This window comes from Lynx rufus, unplaced genomic scaffold (assembly GCF_022079265.1).
Source record: "Lynx rufus isolate CCGP_SWC_20201006 ecotype Redwood Valley unplaced genomic scaffold, mLynRuf1.p SCAF_23, whole genome shotgun sequence".
NCBI classification, from domain to species: domain Eukaryota; kingdom Metazoa; phylum Chordata; class Mammalia; order Carnivora; family Felidae; genus Lynx; species Lynx rufus.
The window spans coordinates 22,472,357-22,490,282 of record NW_025814838.1 but is presented as its reverse complement, the minus strand read 5'-3'; the positions used below and the strand labels follow the sequence as shown (position 1 = coordinate 22,490,282).

General features: G+C 55.9%; 2 protein-coding genes across 3 annotated transcripts in view; one reads left to right on the top strand and one right to left on the bottom strand.

Annotated features, from left to right (window-relative positions):
* Positions 1–2,724: 2,724 nt before the first annotated feature.
* On the bottom strand, positions 2,725–12,881 carry ZSCAN10 (zinc finger and SCAN domain containing 10). 2 transcript variants are annotated; one of them, XM_047087625.1, is made up of 6 exons: positions 12,799–12,881; positions 6,797–7,274; positions 6,310–6,577; positions 6,037–6,101; positions 5,805–5,862; positions 2,725–4,358 (listed from the first exon to the last, which is right to left on the bottom strand). In XM_047087625.1, the coding sequence occupies exons 2-6, from the start codon at positions 7,190–7,192 to the stop codon at positions 2,797–2,799; spliced, it is 2,349 nt and encodes a 782-aa protein (XP_046943581.1). In that variant the 5' UTR covers positions 7,193–7,274; positions 12,799–12,881; the 3' UTR covers positions 2,725–2,796. The 2 variants fall into 2 exon arrangements, with proteins under 2 accessions (XP_046943581.1, XP_046943582.1); XM_047087626.1 differs by lacking the exons at positions 6,310–6,577; positions 12,799–12,881 and having other exon boundaries at positions 6,797–7,079.
* The window catches only part of ZNF205 (zinc finger protein 205), an 18,320-nt gene continuing 13,227 nt past the window's right edge, over positions 12,834–17,926 (top strand). The window contains exon 1 of the mRNA XM_047087621.1: positions 12,834–12,915. The gene's annotated coding sequence lies outside the window, so the exon portion shown is untranslated. The remainder of the gene's footprint in view (positions 12,916–17,926) is intronic.

Here is a 17,926-nt window from a genome sequence, read left to right as displayed (position 1 = left end):
GGTTTCCGGGGCCCTGACCTGAGGACAGAGCAGGAAAGGGGACAGGTGGGGTGGGGTGAGGGTGGGGTGCGGGAAAACACGCCAGCAAAGGAGAGGCTCCAGACCAGGGAGGTGTGCCTAGGGGTGAGAGGGATGTGGGGAGGTGACTGGGAGCCGGGAGGTCTCACAGCTGGGGGCATTTCTATCACTCACTCCTGTGGCGTTTTCTTTGTTTTTTCTTTTTTTAATGTTTATTTAGAGAGAGAGAGAGAGAGAGAGAGAGCGAGCGCAGGGGAGGGGCAGAGAGAGGGAGACACAGAATGCGCAGCAGGCGCCAGGCTCCGAGCCATCAGCACAGAGCCCGACATTGGCCTCAGGGTTCCATCCCACGAACTGGGACAGCATGACCTGAGCCAAAGTCGGTTGCCCAGCTGACTGAGCCACCCAGGTGCCCCCCCCTCCCATCTGCCAGTTTCTTAAAGACCCTTTTGGATCATACGAATGAACTCTTAATTCTTAGAAAAATCACCTCCCTGGGGAACAGCTGTGAGTCCACCAGGAGTGGGCAAGGGCTAAGCTAGACAGACCCTGATGGTGGCCCTGGTCATCCTGAGGGGCCCTGCTTGCTCATTGCCCCTGCCCGGTGAGGGAGTGGACTTTGGGGAGCCCGGTGCTGGCCCACATCCTGTTTCATTCCCAGGGGATCCCTCTGAGAGCCTTTTACACTGGGAGGCCCATCTCAGGCCTGAGTCCCCAGCTCCAAGGGGCCATCCCCCGCCAGGGCCTGACCTAGCTCTCGCTTCCCCCTGGACGTCGTGTCCTCTCCTCCCATGGCCAGACAACATTCAGTTTCTTTTAGACCCCTGACCCGCATTTTCACATGACCCTGTGGTCAGACTCTCTCTTACTTCTCCTTGTGCCTTTGCGCTTGACTCCGGTGAGAAGTTGACAAAACCTGCCTACCGTGTTGAAGCCATCAGGGGCTTTCATGACCCCACGGCCCCATCAAGGTCACCGTCATCCCAAACCTAGTTGGTCGCCTCGGTCTTGCCTCTTTCAAGCCAAATCTTTCCAGTGCCGAGGCCAAATCAATGTCCTGGCAAAATGAAGTAACTGCCTGATTAACACCCTCCCATCTTCCCATCGTAAATACACTCTGCCCTGGGCCTCTGAGGCTGTGTCTGTGTCATCAGGTTCCTACAGATCTCCCTCAGGGACAGTATTCTCAGGGACTTTGCACCTGCTGTTCCCTCCAATGAGGGTGCCCTCCCCCCGGTTCTTCTGAGGTGGTCTCCCTCTTCTATTTCAGGCCTTGTTCTCCTCAATAGCCCGGCACGTTCCCCGGTACATAGTAGGTACTCAAGAAATAAAGCCTTCAAATGCTATGGGTTCTCCCAACTTCCTTACTCATTTAGTTGATCAAGAAAGCTTCCTTCTTGAAAATTTCTCCTCGGGGGGTCTTCCAAAGCTCTAATTTGTTCTGGGACATCTGGTGACTCTCTGTACCCCACCTCATCTCCCTCCCAACCCCCCAAAACACGGACCTCCTCTAGATCTGGGGACAGATCTTTCCCAAGTCCCTTGGCCGCGGGCTGACAAGTTCACTGTATGTCCACAAGCATTTGTCAAAGAACAGTCGTGTGTCAGGCTGGTGGAGGGACAAAGACAACCCGAAAGCTTGTAGGTGACAAGCCACCGACTAGAGCAGGAAGTGTGTGTGCACACGCCCTACGGCTGGGGTGGGCTGTTTTCTTTTTTGCAGTATTACCACAAGTCACATGATTTTAAAAATCTGTCCACTAGACTGGGAGAAAACGAAATCTGTCTACCGGATTGCCAAGATTGCCTGAGAGGTCGGAGAAGGTGGGCACTCTGCCAAACCACCTTCGGGTTTGCAGGATTATGGGTCGTTAGGGGTCCCCAGCCCGCAACCTGTCTTGGCCATCAGGCAGGTTTCGTTTCATCTGCTGTTTCCTGGAATGACCCAGAATCTGGGATTTTAAATTATATTCCGTTATTAAAGTAATTATTTTTTTTCAGGTTTTTATTTATTTATTTTGAGAGACAGAATTCAGGGGAGGGACAGAGAGAGGAGAATCCCAGGCAGGCTTTGGGCTGTCAGCGCAGAGCGTGACGCAGGGCTGGATTCACCAACCTGTAAATCATGACCTGAGCTGAAGTCCGACGCCCGAATGACTGAGCCACCCACGCGTCCCACCATTTTAATTAATTTAAACGGCCGCATACAGCTAGAGGGTACTGGACTGGACAGCACAGGTTAGGGGCAGACTCCAGAGAAGGAAGAATTCCGGGTGAGATTCCCTGGCCTTCCTCACAGCTGACTGGGACAGATGGCACCCCTCTGTCGCCCCCCCCAACCCTGGCCCTTCCGGGGTGTGTGTGTTGCGGGTGGGGGAGGAGGCCAGTCCTTGGGCCTGCTCCCCTCTAGCCTGCTATGGAAGGTGCTGGGGAACGGAAGGGAAGGGAAAAAGGCGTCACTGTCACAGTAGGAGGGTAACAGCGTTTTGGTGGACCTCACAAAAAAATAAAGCAGAGTCATTTTCAGGAAAGCTGTTTTACTTTAGGATTTTGAAATACAACCCTGAAGCCAGGGAGACCTGCCTCCGGGGTAGGGGAAAACTAACACACAGGTCTGGCGGAGCCAGAGGGAGGCCGGGGCGGGGCGGGGCGGGGCGGGGCGGGGCGGGGCGGGGCCAGGCCAGGGACGCCCACCGCAGGCCTCGGTTGCCCAGGACACGGGCGACGCAGAGGCGCGCGCGCGCGTGCGGGGCGGGGCCCGGCGGAACCTGCGCGAGGCTAGTAGAGGGTCTCGCGGGCGTGGGTTCGCAGGTGGCGCAGCAGGTGCGAGTTGCGGCTGAAGCTGCGGCCGCACTGCGCGCACGAGAAGGGCCTGGCCCCCGTGTGCACCAGCATGTGGCGCAGCAGATTACAGCTGCGGCTGAAGCTCTTGCCGCACTCCCGGCACTCCTGCGGGGGCTCGGCCGGCCTGGACGCCGCCTCGGTCCCCGCGCCCGCGTGGGTGGCCAGGTGCCGCTGCAGGTGGGCGTTGCGCCGGAAGCTCCGGCCGCAGGTTTGGCAGCCGTAGGGCCGCTCGCCGGTGTGGCTGCGGCGGTGGCGGGCCAGGTTGGAGCTGTTGCGGAAGCGGTAGCCGCAGGTGTCGCAGGCGTGGGGCTTCTCCCCGGTGTGGATGCGCTGGTGGCGCGCCAGGTGGGCGCTCTGGCTGAAGCCCTCGCCGCACTCGCTGCAGCGGCACGGCTTCTCGCCCGTGTGGCTGCGCCGGTGGCGGGCGAGGTCCTGCGTCTGGCTGAAGGTCTTGCCGCACTGGGTGCAGTGGTGGGGCCTGGGGCCGCCGTGCGTCAGGAGGTGGCGGGCGAGCCCCGCCCGCCGCACGAAGCGCTTCCCGCAGTGCGGGCAGCTGTAGGGCTTCTCGCCCGTGTGCACCCGCTGGTGGCACACCAGCTGGGAGCTCTGGCTGAAGCTGCGGCCGCACACCTGGCACGAGAAGGGCCGCTCGCCCGTGTGCACGCGCCGGTGGGCCCCCAGGTGCTCGCTGCGCCGGAACGCCTTGCCACAGTCGTTGCACACGTACGGCCTGCGCTCCGGGCCCGAGCGCAGGCTGCCCGAGCACTCCGAGCACTGGTGGCCCTTGTCCTTGGCGTGGATCCGCAGGTGGCGCTTGAGGCTGGAGCGGCGCTGGAAGGTCTGGCCGCAGTGAGAGCACAGGACAACGGCCAGCTCGCGCGCTTCGGGCTTGGCCTCGGGGGCGCGCGGCGACTGCTGGCCCTCGGCGTGCGCCAGCAGGTGCTGCATGAGGCTGGCGCGCCGCTGGAAGCCCTGGCCGCACTCGGCACACAGGAAGGCGGGCTCGGAGGAGTGCGTCTGAAGGTGCTTGTTCAGGTGGGAGCTCTGGCGGAAGCGGTGGCCGCACAGGTGGCAGGCGTGTGGCCGCTCGTCCGTGTGCGTGCGCATGTGCAGCTTGAGGATGGAGCTGCGGCCGAAGCTCTTCCCGCAGCGCTCGCACGGAAAGGACCGGGCGCCCGGGTGACTCCGCAGCTGGTGCGCCTCCAGGCGGGCCAGCTGTCGGAAAGTCACCCCGCAGTCGGTGCAGATGAATTCCATCTCTGCCTCCGACCTGGGAGGCCCGTCGGCCACTTTGACCTCCAGAATGTCACTCCTGCTGGGAGGGGACCCTCCTCCGCCGGTGCCACTCACTTCGGGGCCAGGCCCCAGCACCTGGACCTGGGGCTCTTCCGCCGCCGCAGGACCGTCTGCCTGAGGCTCTGTTGAGAGGGCCGCAGGCCAGGTGACCGCCTTGGGCTCCTCTTTGAACTCCTCATCTGGGGTTCTGCTTCCGGGTCCTGAGGAAGAAGCAGGAAAAGGGGGGGTATGTGGGCAGGCCTATTCTTAGAGGCCCCCAGGAATTGCCAGGGCCTCATTGCCTCAAAGCAGAACGAAACCCAGGATCCCGAAATCCGGGAGGGGGGCGGGGGGGGGGGCAGAAGGTGACGGTAAAAACCATAGAATTTACCGTAGTAACCATTTTAAAGTGCACAGTTCAGGTCCATCAGGTACATTCCCAGTGTTGTACAACTGTCACCACTGTCTATCTAGTGTCAGAACTCTGTCCTTCCTCTGGATGGAAACCCCAAACCCCTTAGCAAGCACTCCCATGACCACCCATTTTAAAAGCTCAAAGTTAACGGGGTTGATGATTACATCAAACACAGTAAGCCTCTAAAATAAGTAAAAGAGGGGCGCCTGGGTGGCTCAGTCAGTTAAGCGACTGACTTCGGCTCAGGGCAAGATCTCACGATTCGTGGGTTTGAGCCCTGGGTCCGGCTCTGTGCTGCCAGCTCAGAGCCGGGAGCCTGCTTCGGATTCCGTGTCTCCCTCTCTTCCTGCCCCTTCCTGCATTCACGCTCTCTCTCTCTCAAAAATAAATAAACATTAAAAAAAAATTTTAGGGGCGCCTGAGTGGCTCAGTCGGTTGAGCGTCCGACTTCAGCTCAGGTCATGATCTCGCGGTCCGTGGGTTCAAGCCCCACATCGGGCTCTGTGCTGACAGCTCAGAGCCTGGAGCCTGTTTCGGATTCTGTGTCTCCCTCTTTCTCTGACCCTCCCCTGTTCATGCTCTCTCTCTGTCTCAAAAATAAATAAGTGGGGCGCCTGGGTGGCTCAGTCGGTTGAGAGTCCGACTTCAGCTCAGGTCACGATCTCACGATCTCGCGGTCGGTGAGTTCGAGCCCCGCGTCGGGCTCTGTGCCGACAGCTCAGAGCCTGGAGCCTGCTTCCGATTCTGTGTCTCCCTCTCTCTCTGCTCCTCCCCCGTTCATGCTCTGTCTCTCTCTCTGTCTCAAAAATAAATAAACGATAAAAAAAATTTAAAAAAATAAATAAAAATAAATAAGTGTTAAAAAATTAAAAAAACATTTTTTTAAATAAAATAAGTAAGTAAGGGGCACCTGGGTGGCTCAGTGGGTTGAGCGTCAGACTTCAGCTCGGGTCATGATCTCATATTTGTGAGTTTCAGCCCCACGTCCGGATCCTCTGTCCCCCTCTCTCTGCTCCTCCCCCGCTCCTGCTTTTTCTCTCTCTCTCAGAAGTAAACGAACATTTTTTTAAAAGTATAAAATAAGTAAACGAATGGAGGAAGGAAGAAAGGAAGGAAGGAAGGAATTCATGTTAACATAGCCCATTTTTAGCCAAAGAGGCTAAAAAGTCAGGTAGGGTCTGGAGCTTTAGAGACCACTCTGGAAACACAAGGAGAGAGCCTTCAGTGGTCCCCAGCAGGAAGGGCCGCTTACCCAGAGGGTGAACAGGCCACGCCTTCTTTGCTGGGACATCCTCGAAGGTCAGGGACTCCTGTAACAAAAGGATGAGCCAGACCCTTGGTGAGAGAGGAACGGGGCTGTGAGCTGAGGGGGATGGAAGACTCTGAGGGTTTAAATTAAGGAAGACACGGATTTGCCACAACAGCGGGGGCAGAGAGCGTCCGGGGCCGAGGACAGTCTGGAGGGAGGGGCCGGGCCAGCTCACCAGCACAGCTGCAAGCTCCTGATCTCGGGAGTTTTCCTCCAGCCACAGGACAGGGCCCTGGGGGGCTGGCAGCATCGGGGGGAGAAAGAGAGAGCCGTTAGGGGGCCGACCTACCCTCCCCCCGCCGTACGGGGGGCGCACCCGTGGTCAGGGCCCTGGGAGAGACATCTCGGCGCTCTCCCATCCCTGTCAAAGAGGGGGGTGCCTTCGTCTCACCCCGTCCTCACGTACCAGGCCTCCTGGCTCCCACCTGCCCGGGCACCAGCTGCTCACCACACTCTTGCAGGGCTTGGAATGTCCTCTTGGGGCCTGGGCTCAGTGGCTGCTTTGAACTTGGGGGATGTCTCCAGGTCCCCAGCTCAGCAGGCTTGGAGGGCCCTGGCTGGGATGCTGGGGGCTCCACGGCTGGCTCCGGGGCCGGGGGTCCTTCTGAGGGCACTTCCTTTTTGGGACTGTGGCTGGAGACCTGGGAAGAGCCCCCCTGGTCCTCCGAAGTGACGTCTGCACGGGGACAATTCTTGCCAGCATTAAAACTAAAATCCTGTGCAAAATGCATCTGTGTCAGGTGGCGAACAGGGCAGAGGGACAATGCGCGTCCTTCTCACTCCCAAGGGAAAGGGGGCCGCGCAAAGGGGAGGGTCACAGGACTTAGGAGGTTAAGAAGCAATTGTCAGAGGGAGGAAAATGGGGGGTCGGGTGATTCCTTCACGGGGCGCCCGAGTCCCTGTCTTGCCGCCCGGCCGCCCCCCCTCCCCCTTACCAGCGGCCCCACGGCGCTGGACTCCCTCTGGACACCCTCCAGCAGCAGCACAACCTCCTCGCCGTCCCTGAGCTGCTGGCCCTGCAGCCGGGCCAGCAGGTGCGGGGGCAGCACGCTCAGGAACTGCTCCAGCACCAGCAGCTCCAGGATCTGCTCCTTGGTGTGCAGAGCCGGCCGCAGCCAGCGGCAGCACAGCTCCCGGAGCCGGCTCAGGGACGCCCTTGGCCCCATGTCCTCCTGATACTGGAAGCATCTGAAGAGCTGGTGAGCCACCTCGGGCCGGGGCCTGGCCTCAGTGTGCCTGAGGTCCTCCTGACCGACGGCCTCCTCTTCCTCCAGTTTGACTGCTCCGAGCTGCTCGGGCTCTGGGGCGGCCGGGACGGGTTCTTCGAGCATCCTTCAGCCGGGGGGGCGGCGGCGGGGCACGGCTCACTGCAGCTGGTCCCACTGTCGGGTCTCTCCCGCTCTGCTCCCACACCTGCGGTGTTAAGAAATGCCTAAAGATGTGGCCTCCGGAGGAATCATGTCTCTCTCGCTGGTCCTAGGCAACGGCTCGGACGGCAGGACAGCCCCAAACGCTAAAAGGCAGAGAAAACTGACAGTTCCGTGTCTTCACGCCTTCCTGCAGCATTTCGAATTTCACGTCACTTCACCCCAGTGATCAAAAGTGGCATCTCTGAGACAGGACCGCCTGGTTTCCCCGCCTCCTGAGGCCCCAGGGAGGACAGGGCACCGCCAAAGAGGGGTTCTTGGCAGAAACGTTCCATCGCAACGCGATCCAGCCTTTAGACCCCCACTTTGCACTGCACAGATAAGAGTGAGTGGGAGGCGGGGGGGGGGGTGCAGTGGATGAGAGCGATGCTGTTTAAGGGGACAAACTTGTAACTCATAGTGAATAACCCATAGAGATCTAATGCACAGTATAATGGATATAGACAATACTACTGCGGGGTAATTATGTAATTCGATAAATATCACTGCATCAGCAGTCTATTACAATATACAGACGTATCGAAGTAACATGCTGTACGCCTTTCACTGACACAATGTTACACGTCAGATTTATTCAATTAAAAGAAAAAAAAAAGAACAAGTGAAATGATCCCTCAAGGAAACAATGGAACGAATTACAAATGCAGAATATTTCTGGCAAACTGGCCCCCGTCCTTCAGCATTATTTTTAAAAGCACCTGTAGGGGGCGCATGGCTCTAGAGGAAACTAACAGCCCCATGGCCGAAAGAAGGAACCTTGACTGGAGCCCAATGTTTTTAAAGAGGGGAGGGGATGGGTGGAGGGGGAAGTAGGGATGCTCTAAAAGATATTCTGGAGTCAGCTGGGGAAATTGGAATATGGATGGGACACTAGATTGCAATGGAGCTGACCATTAATTTCTGAGAAAGGATTCCAGTTTTGTGGTTTGTGGGAAATGCCTCTATTTTTGGGAGACGTTGAAGAGTTTGGAAGGAAGGGGGCCCGAGGGTCCAGCCATACTTAGGGATAGTAAAGGCAAGTGGGGAAAATAAAAGAACTCTTGAATCTGGGAGATGGATGTGTTGATGTCCACTGCGTTGCTCTCTCAAAGTGTCCGGAAGTTTGGCAGTTTTAAAGACAAAAGGTGGGGGCTGGGTGGGGAGTAGGGATTCATGCATGGGATTTCTCCTTGACCAGACATCTTGACTCTCACTTTATGGCTCTGGGGGTGGCTCTCAGCGGTCAAGGCCACGACCACCCAGCTGATCAGGGCAGGGCTGAGCACCCACTTGGTGTACCAATCTCCTCCTCTCCCAGGTTCCACCAGAGACCGAGGGCAGGATGAGCCAGAGAGGTGAGATGGGGGCGTGGGTCTCCAGATGAGAGACTAAGGCTTGCAGAGATCCGCAGAGAACTCGTAGAGATCGGTGACAGATAGGTCTGCAAGGCCAATCAAAGCTGCCCTGTCCACCTCCGAGACCTCTAGTGGATACACCCTTGGGAGCTGGGTGATGGGCAGGAGAGGCAATCATTTCTTTCGTTCCTATTTTTTTTTTTTTTTTAATTCTGGATTCTTCCTTGGTCTACCCTTCTGGAAGGTATCCATCCCCAAATAGCAATAAAAAGTGGCTCTAACTGGCCACCAGGGGGCACTGGGTCCACAGGACTGACCACGGGCCCATCTCTCCTCTCAGACCACTCTTTCCTTTTGGGGTCACCCAGATCTACGAAAAGGGAGATGCCTCAAGTTCAGCCTCACCCACAGGGGACTCAGTTCGGTCCTTCAGCACAACCCGGAAGGCTTACGTCGTTCGGCACAGGCCAGCACGTCGGCTCCAGAGTTTTGAAGCACTTTCCTCTCTTAATTTGGGCTGCAATTATTTTACGGACACAAAAACCCAAGTTCCAACATCCGCCTGCCCTCCCTGCTCTCTGGCCTCGGGGCTACCGATGATGAGCTTCTCCCAAACCTGTTCCCCGAGCCCCACGCCAGGGACATCCCAGGCAGAGGGACATCACTCCCCACCACCTAGAGACAGCAGAGAGGTGCCCGCCACCTACAGACCACACCCGGTGGGTGCTAGGACGCTACCAACTGCTGTTCTCGTTACTGCTGGGCAAAACCACAAGTGAGCACAGCTAACAGTCATTCCCGTCACGGGCCCGCCTTGGCAACGCGGCCGGGGGGAAGTCAGCCTCGTCAAGAGCTTTGGACGGTTTGTGGAGGAGCCTCCTTGCTGCAGGGCTGAGGGCGGAAGGGACCTCCTGTTCTGGTGAGGGGAGCGAGGCGCGGTGTGACAGAACAGAGGAAGAGAGGGTTTTATACCCGGCCCAGCGCTTCCACCTCAGAGAGGGAGAGCCCGGGGATGCTGAAACAAAGGCCCAGGGTTACATCCTGGCCACCTGCCCCCGGGCAGCCATGGTGGCTCCAGCCTCTCTCCAGCCCCCCTCCCCGTCCCTCCTTCGCTCGCCCAGCGGTGGCGTCCTTTCCTGCACTTTGGCATCTCACCCCACGGGGCGCCTCTCACCCCTTGACGTCTCTCTTCAGGGACCGCACCCCCCCCCCCGACACACCAGCAACCTGCATCTACCCGTCCGTGGTCACGCTGGGCCACGAACCCAGGGCTGAGGGTCTCTCTCCCCTCCGCCTGCGAGTAGGAGCTGCGTCTCGAGCACAACCGTTCGCCTCGTGCTTGAAGCGGCTTCCGTGTTTGTTAGTAGAAGTAACACAACGAGGATGGCCGCCTGGCAGCTGTACTTACTGAGGAAAGCACTCGAAACTGGTGCAGAAAAAGTCTCTGATAAGTGTTGAAGAGAGTGGGCTTTTGTCTCACTCTTTGGGCAGCAGGAGCGAAAGGACAGAACCGATCGCGTGTGACCAGCAGCCTTGTGATAATAGCTGGCAGGGACTGAGTGCTGATCTGGAGGGGCTCTCAACTCAGGCTTGCTTCGTCCACCCCCAGCCCACGGGGTGGGTTATAATTTCTCCATGTGACAAGCGCAGAGGCCACACTGGGAGCCGACGGGTGCCTTGCTCAAGGTCACAGCAGGGGGAGCCAGGATTTTCTTTAAGGTGAGAACACTGATCTTGACCAGGGTGCAAAAGCTCGGAAACAGAAAAGGACCCAGTTCCCCTCCCTCCCGGTGCGATTTGCCTCGTCTTAGCCAGAATATCACGGCACGATTCAGAAAAAATGAGGAGATTCTGAGTTCTAGCCCTCAGGCCTAGACACAGGCAGGGGTGCCCGGAAACTTCAGGTGAGGTGGTAAGGCTTGAAAGAGGAGGAATTTAAGGGAATTTGGCTGCAGAGCCTCTCCTTCCCACCCCCCAGTCTCCAGGACAAAAGCTCTGTTCATATGCACATCTGTGGGGGGTGAGAGCTCAGCTACCCTCCGATATTCGACCAGCTTAATCTGGAGCCCAGCGAGGTGGGAGGCAAGGGCTGGACCAGCCCGGGGTGGCAGTGCGGCCGCAGGACCCACCCAGACCACGGGAGAGCCCCGAGCCCGGGTCCTTGGCCGGGGACCTTCCCTTTCTCCCCGGACACAGCTGGCAGGAGAGTCACAGGCTACTTTTTGTTGGCCAGGCTCCCCTCCGGGTGGTGAGCTGAGTCCAGGAGGCCGGCCGTCCACCTGGGGGCACTTGGAGCCTGCCTGCCTTCCCCTCCCCGGTGGGTACAGCAAGCCCATGTTACAGGAAGTCCCGCCACCCTCCTCGATGGCCCCAGAGCTGGCTGGCACTGGGCTCCCAGCATAGACCACCCACATCCTTCCAAGACTTTTTTCTTTTCCAGTTTCCCAATCCCCCATCCCTTCGCTGAGGCCCGGGTCCCTCTTTTCCCTCCAAGCTGCTAGGAACCCCTTGTGTCTGTCCTGGCAGCCTTTACCCCAGGCTTGCTTGCAACTCACCACTCGGGGTCCCCACTCCAGAGGGGGGGGTTGCTAAGGGTTCTTTGAGGGCCCCAGGGCCAGAGTCAGCCTCAGCCAGGCTGGGAAAGGGCTCCCGGAAAATTGAACAGGAAGTTCCCAGCTCTGGTCCCATCCAGGTAATGAGGGGGCTTCCTAGAGTTAACCCTTAACCTCCCAGTTTGGGAGTGGGGTGGGGAGAGGGAGGGGCCAGAGAAATGAGGATTTAGCGGCTAATCCAGAGTCCAACCTGGGACTGAGTAGGAGAGTCTAACTCCCCCTCCAGGTAAGAACTCATCCCCCCTCATCAGGACTTGTCCTGTTCTTCTTGGGGGTGTCTGTCACCCTGTATTTTCTGAGGGGACCAGAGCTGCCATTTTATTTTATTAAAATTTTTTTTAATGTTTATTTATTTTTGAGACAGAGAGAAAGAGAGCACGAGCGGGGGAGGGGCAGAAAGGGGGAGGGGGGGGGACAGAGGATCCGAAGAGGGCTCTGCACTGACAGCAGAGAGCTGGACGCTGGGCTGGAACTCACCAACCGTGAGATCATGACCTGAGCCTAACAGACTGAGCCACTCAGGCGTCCCCAGAGCTGCCATTTTAAAATGCCTATTGTGTCGGGGGGCTCTTTGCTGGGCATTTCATTCACGCCACAAATCTTTGCCAAGGGCCAGTTTTGTGCCAGGCACAGTTGCAGGGGCTGGGGTAGGCAGGAGGAACCGGCCCTGACTTCAGAGGGCTTACACGCCCGTGTGCCGAGCAGTCCCGGGCTGAGAATAACACGACAGGATCACGTGATGGGGGAAGAAAGGGCGCCATCAACACCAACAAAGATCTTCCCAAGAATCCTGCCGGGTGGCTTTTATCCCAGGTTTCCCAAACACGAAGCAGGGGCTTCCGGGAAGGGAAGTGACCTCACCACTGGCCTTGAGCCCAACTCGACCTCCAAAGTCAAGACTGCATTTGCTCTAAGGTGTCTTTTGCGGTCGTGCTCTTGGGCGGCCGCAGCCCGGAGGGCGTTTTCCTCGTAGGAACCTGCGGTTCAGAGCCCGCGGGCACTCTCGCGGTGCCCTGTTTTGGGAACCCGGGGACACCTGAGCTCGCTCTGGTTCCTCAGCCAGGTGGTTGTCTTCCTGCACTTAGCACCTGGGATTAATCTTGTTCCTTTATTTTCACTGTCTAGTGTGGGCCTCACTGGACTACAAGCCCCCTCTGGACAAGTGGTGTTTCCCTTATCTGCTCCGCGTCCTCCACACCTGGCCCAGAGCTGGCACGTGTCCAAACAGACGAAATGGCTTAGGAGGCGGCCCGCGAGACCCACCGCACGCAGAGTGTGCAGGCGCCCAGCCCCGGTAGCCCCACCGCGGCCCACCTCCTGAGCGAGGTCGGTAAACCCCGCCCCAGGGAGGAGCCTAGAAACTCCACCTCCTGGGCGGGGCCGGGAGCTCCACGACCGCCCACCTCCTGGGAGAGGTCGGGAAACCCCACCCCAGGGAGGAGCCTAGAAACTCCACCTCCTGGGCAGGGGCCGCAAAAGCCAACCCCCGGGCGGAGGCGCCTCCCACACCCAGATCTGGACCCCTCCCGGCCGTCCCTGACTTGCCCCTTCCCCCAAGACTGACCTGCTTCCCCGTGGCTGTGGCTTTCGAGGACGTGGCCATGTCTGAGCCCTGGGTGTGGGGACAACCGGGCCTGTATGGATATGATTGGGAAGAACTGCTAGAACGTGGCCTCCACGGGTAAGGATCGGGGCGCGCAGGGAGGGCCTGGGGAACTGGCTCAGCCGGAAGGCTCGGGTTTCGCTGTTAGCACTGACTTTCAGGCCTCCGACTCAGACATGCTACCTCTCCTGGAAATACGTCAGAGAGGTGGAGACCAGCTCCATTTCTAAACCTGTGGCCGAGCATGGGCTTGGCTAACAATCCTGTTTGTTGCTGGCCCATCGCGGTTGTGCACCATTTCATTCATTCATTCATTCATTCATTCATTCATTCATTCATTCCTGCGGGAAATGTTTGCTTCCCTCCTGTGTCTGGTACTGTCCTTGACCCCAGGGACCCAGTGCCGAGTTAAACAGACAAGTGCTGCCCCCATGAGGCTTACAGTCTGGGCAACGCCGGGTCACCAAAGCTGGGATTCCTTGGACTCCTCTCATTAACTAAAGTTACTTTGCAGGAAAAAAAGGGCTTATTGAACGTTGAAGTCCCCTACACTCCCCTCTCCCAGCATTACTCAGTAATAGACGAAAATTCTTGTGAAATTGCTGAGTTGTTATTTATTTCCACTTAGTGAGTGATAAACCTCCAAAAGAGAGATTTTTAATGAAAATCTACCTATTTGGGGTATATTTCAATATCTCCTAAAATTATCTTGAAAATGCACACTTAAACTATTCTAGTTGTTACCTTGGAATTTTTGAAGGTTCACACCAAATTACATTTTTTAAAAAATATTTATTTTTTGGAGAGGGGAGAGCACAAGTTGGAGAGGGGCAGGGACGGGGCGGGGGGGTGTCAGAGGATCCCAGGAAGGCTCTTCACTGACAAGCTGACAGCAGCAAGCCTGATGCGGGGCTCAAACTCACGAATGGGGAGATCATGACCTGAGCTGAAGTCAGAGGCTCAGCCGACTGAGCCACCCAGATGCCGCTAATAATTATTTTTTAACTACGTTTTTAAATTTTAATTCCAGGGGCGCCTGGGTGGCGCAGTCGGTTAAGCGTCCGACTTCAGCCAGGTCACGATCTCGCGGTCCGTGAGTTCGAGCCCCGCGTCGGGCTCTGTGCTGATGGCTCGGAGCCTGGAGCCTGTTTCCGATTCTGTGTCTCCCTCTCTCTCTGCCCCTCCCCCGTTCATGCTCTGTCTCTCTGTCCCAAAAATAAATAAACGTTGAAAAAAAAAATTTAAAAAAAAAAAAATAAATAAATTTTAATTCCAACATAGTTAACACACAGTGTTATAATCAGTTTCAGGTGTACAACTTTTCTTATTAAATGTGAAAAAGACTTCAGGTCTAGTATCAGCCAGGCTAGTAAGAGCGCCTGACTGATGGAACCTTCCTCTCTCATCTTTTAAGAGATTTCAGGGGCGCCTGGGTGTCTCAGTTGGTTGAGCGTCTGACTCTTGCTTTTGGCTCAGGTCATGATCTCACGGTTTGTGGGTTCGAGCCCCATGTCAGGCTCTGCGCTGACCGCACAGAACCTGCTTGGGATCCTATTTCCCGCTCTCTCTCTACCCTTCCCCCACTCGCTTGCTCTCTCTCAAAACTAAATAAATAACCATTAAAAAGAGAGAGAGAGAGCTTGCAGAAGAAAGACACGTTTTCCTTATTTTCTATTTCTGTAGGATTCCTCCAGTTCGAATAATTGAGGGCAAAGGGGAGAAATCCTTCTCCAGCTCAGGGAAAGATGACTGTTAAAACCTCTTCTTACCATGGTCACATCCTCTGCCCTCTTTTCCTTTGCCTTTCTGTTTCTGGACACACCAGCTCGATCCCACCTCGCCATGCTGGCCTGGAAAGGAGGCTCTCACCCTCGCCCTTTGTCCGCTTCTCTTCAGTCTTTTTCTTTTTCTTTTTTTTTAACTTTTCCAACGAGTATTTATGATTAGTTAAGCCATGCTTCAGGATCCCAGGGTGGGCATCACCATGTACCCTGGTCTCCCTTCACTGCTCTAGGAGAAGGATGGAATACAGACGAGAGCTGCGGGGGGCCAGTTCAGATCTTCCCGGGAAACGTGCCTTCCGCCCAGCGGTCGTCCCAGGCTGCCACCCAGGACATGGGGCAGAGGGACTTGTACACACGCCGGTACCATTCGCACACGGAGACCTCACCCCCTTTAGCAGTCATCGCCTTCTCACAGCGGTGGAAGTCTAGGTAGTTTTGCCAGGAGTTCCGGGTCTGGCTCTGGTTGGGGAAGCGGCTGTCAAAAGGGGCGGTCTGGTCGTTCTTGACTTTGGTCTTGATGTCTTCTGCGGTGGTGCGGAGTCCTAAAGACACCCCCGAAGCACCTCGCAGCTCAGTGTGACCCTCAGCAAAGACCTCCTCTTCAATCTTCAACGGCCGTCGCCTCGTGGAAACCACCCTTGTTAAAGTGTCCCCTCCCAGGGCGCTCTGTTCCCGTCCCAGCACCTGCCACAGACTGTGATTCACTTGCTGCTTTTCTATCTGCTTGGCTCTTGTCTGTCCCCGCACGGGACTGTCAGACACACAGCGTGTCTCAGCGGGTCACTGGTTCCCAGCTGACCGCTCAGTGGATTTGATCTTCTGTCTTCCTTCCTTTTTACCTATCCTCTATCTTCTGTTTTCCCTGTTTCTCCCGTTGTCTCCTCTCAGCCTTCTTCACCAGCTTCGCTTTCTTTGCCCGAGCATTAAATATTGGCACTCTGCACGGCTCCGGCCTGGGGGCCTCCGGTGACCTTGGGTCTGCTCTGACCCACCCCTGTGTAAGCCACTGCCTGTGTGTGTGTGTGGGGGGGGGGGCTGGATTTAGTGATTCACTTCTAAGAAACCGAATCCAGCAGGAGGGAGGGGTGTCACTTCTGAGATTCTGTTGTAAACAGACCGTGGCTTCGTCTTGGGGGCCCTCAGATGCCTGCTCTCTCAATCTCTTGCTTGCTTACCCTGGGGGAGCCATGTCTGAGGAGAGGCCCTTGTGGGAGGGACCAAGGCCAGTCACCTTGGACCCTCTCCCCACAGTCAAGCAGACAAGTTGACCATAGCTATTGACCTGGACCTAGAGGCACCCAGTTAAGCCCTGTAGGGTACGGAAACCATGGGATGATAAGTATTTATTTTGAGATACCACGTTTGGGGATCATTTGTTACACAGCAATAAATAACTAATATACCTCCCTTTTTGGTGTCGTAGCCACTGTGGCCTCAATAACCGTTCTCAATGCCAATATCCTTGTATTTATATTTCATTTCTCAACTCTTTGGGTGTCTCATAAATGCCCCCAAAGTCTTCATTTTCAAAGCCAAACGCACACGGCCACTGAAACGCACGCTCCACGACAGTGGCTTTGTTGTCACGCTCCACTGCGTCCTCACTAAATGTGGATTCGAAGCGTCTTTCACATCAGATCTCTGTTTCTGGTATTCTCTGTTTCGGTAAATGTAGTACAGCCCATTCGGTCACGCAAGCCAGGAATTGGGATTTATCCCGGATCCCCTTGAGTTACCTCATCCTACATCTCATCCGTCGCCGAGTTCCGTACGTTTTCCAAATCTGCCCGTTTCTTGACTTCTGCTGCTGTCGTCTGAGTCCAAGCCACCATTGTCACTTGCCTGGACCATAGCAATGGCCTAACTGGTTTCGCTTCATTTACTTTTTTTTTGTTTAACGTATATTTATTTTTTACAGAGACAGACAGAGCATGAGTGGAGGAAGGGGCAGAGAGAGGGAGGGAGACACAGGATCCAAAGCGGGCTCCAGGCTCCGAGCTGTCAGCACAGAGCCTGACACGGGGCTCGAACTCACAAACTGGGTCGGGAGCAGGGTCGTTGGGGGGGGGGGGGCGGCAGGGAGATCATGACCTGAGCTGAAGTCGGATGCTTAACTGACTGAGCCACCCAGGCGCCCCTCATTTACATTTTTTTTAGGTTCATTTATTTATTTTGATAGCTGACTCGAGCAGGGGAGGGGCAGAGAGAGAGGGAGAGAGAGCATCCCAAGAAGGCTTTGCACTGTCAGCACAGAGCCCAGTGTGGTCTCGAACCCAGGAACTGCGAGATCATGGCCTGAGTGGAAATCAAGAGACAGATGCTCAACCGACTGAGCCACCCAGGTGGCTCAGGGCACCCAGGTGCCCTGATTTTATTTTTTAATTTTTTAATGCTTATTTATATTGAGTCGGGGAGGGGCAGAAAGGGAGGAGGACAGAGGCTCTGAAGCAGGCTGTGCGCTGACAGGAGTGAGCCCAGTGTGGGGCTTGAACTCATGAACCATGAGATCACGACCTGAGCCAAAGTGGATATTCAGTCAACTGAGCCACCCATGTGCCCCTATTTATAATTTTGTTTTTAAGTAATCTCCACACCCACCCTGGGGCTTGAACTCACAACCTCAAGATCAAGAGCTGCATGTTCCACTGACTGAGCCAGCCAGGCACCCATTTTCCCGTTTTTTGTTTTTGTTTTTATTTTAAAGAAAAATTTTAGGTGTAACGTACAGAAATGTACCCAAACCAAAAATGTAGAGTGTCATGAGTTTGCATCAGGTGAAAACAGCCCTCGCATTCCAGCCCTCCTGGCCACTTCCCTCCCCCATAATCATCATCTTGACTTCCCACCACAGCAGGTTTGTCTGGTCTGGTTTTGAACTTCATGTAAATGAAGTCACACAATAAGAAGTCTTTTCTTTTAAGATTTTATTTTTCAGCAATTTCTACACCCAACATGTGGCTCGAACTCACAACCTTCGGATCAAGAGTCGCACTGACCCTACAACATTGTCTCTACCAACTGAGCCAGCCAGGTGCCCCAAGGAATTCTTCATCCGGCCTTACTCCACAGTGGGAGACTCAATCCATGTTTTTGCTTTTTCCCTGAACGGTATTTCCTGGTGCATTATTTGTTCATCCTACTGTGGCTAGACAGTTGGTGGGTTTTGGTTTGGAGTTACATGTCTCTGGTGACCATAAATGTGAGTTACTGCTGGGTTCTACCCAGGAGTGAATCGCTCTGTCACAGCATATGTAGATTTCAGCTTTAGAATATTCTGCCACTTCTAGAGAGCCTGCCCGGTTTCC

What these genes read in the sequence shown, in the direction of transcription:
- ZSCAN10 (XM_047087625.1), bottom strand. Translation starts at nt 7,192, where the DNA reads ATGCTCGAAGAACCCGTCCCGGCCGCCCCAGAGCCCGAGCAGCTCGGA. An exon ending in CCAGCGCCGTGGGGCCGCTG is followed by an intron (nt 6,578 to 6,796) that starts GTAAGGGGGAGG and finishes CATTTTGCACAG; the next exon opens with GATTTTAGTTTTAATGCTGG. An exon ending in AGGAGCTTGCAGCTGTGCTG is followed by an intron (nt 5,863 to 6,036) that starts GTGAGCTGGCCC and finishes CTTTTGTTACAG; the next exon opens with GAGTCCCTGACCTTCGAGGA.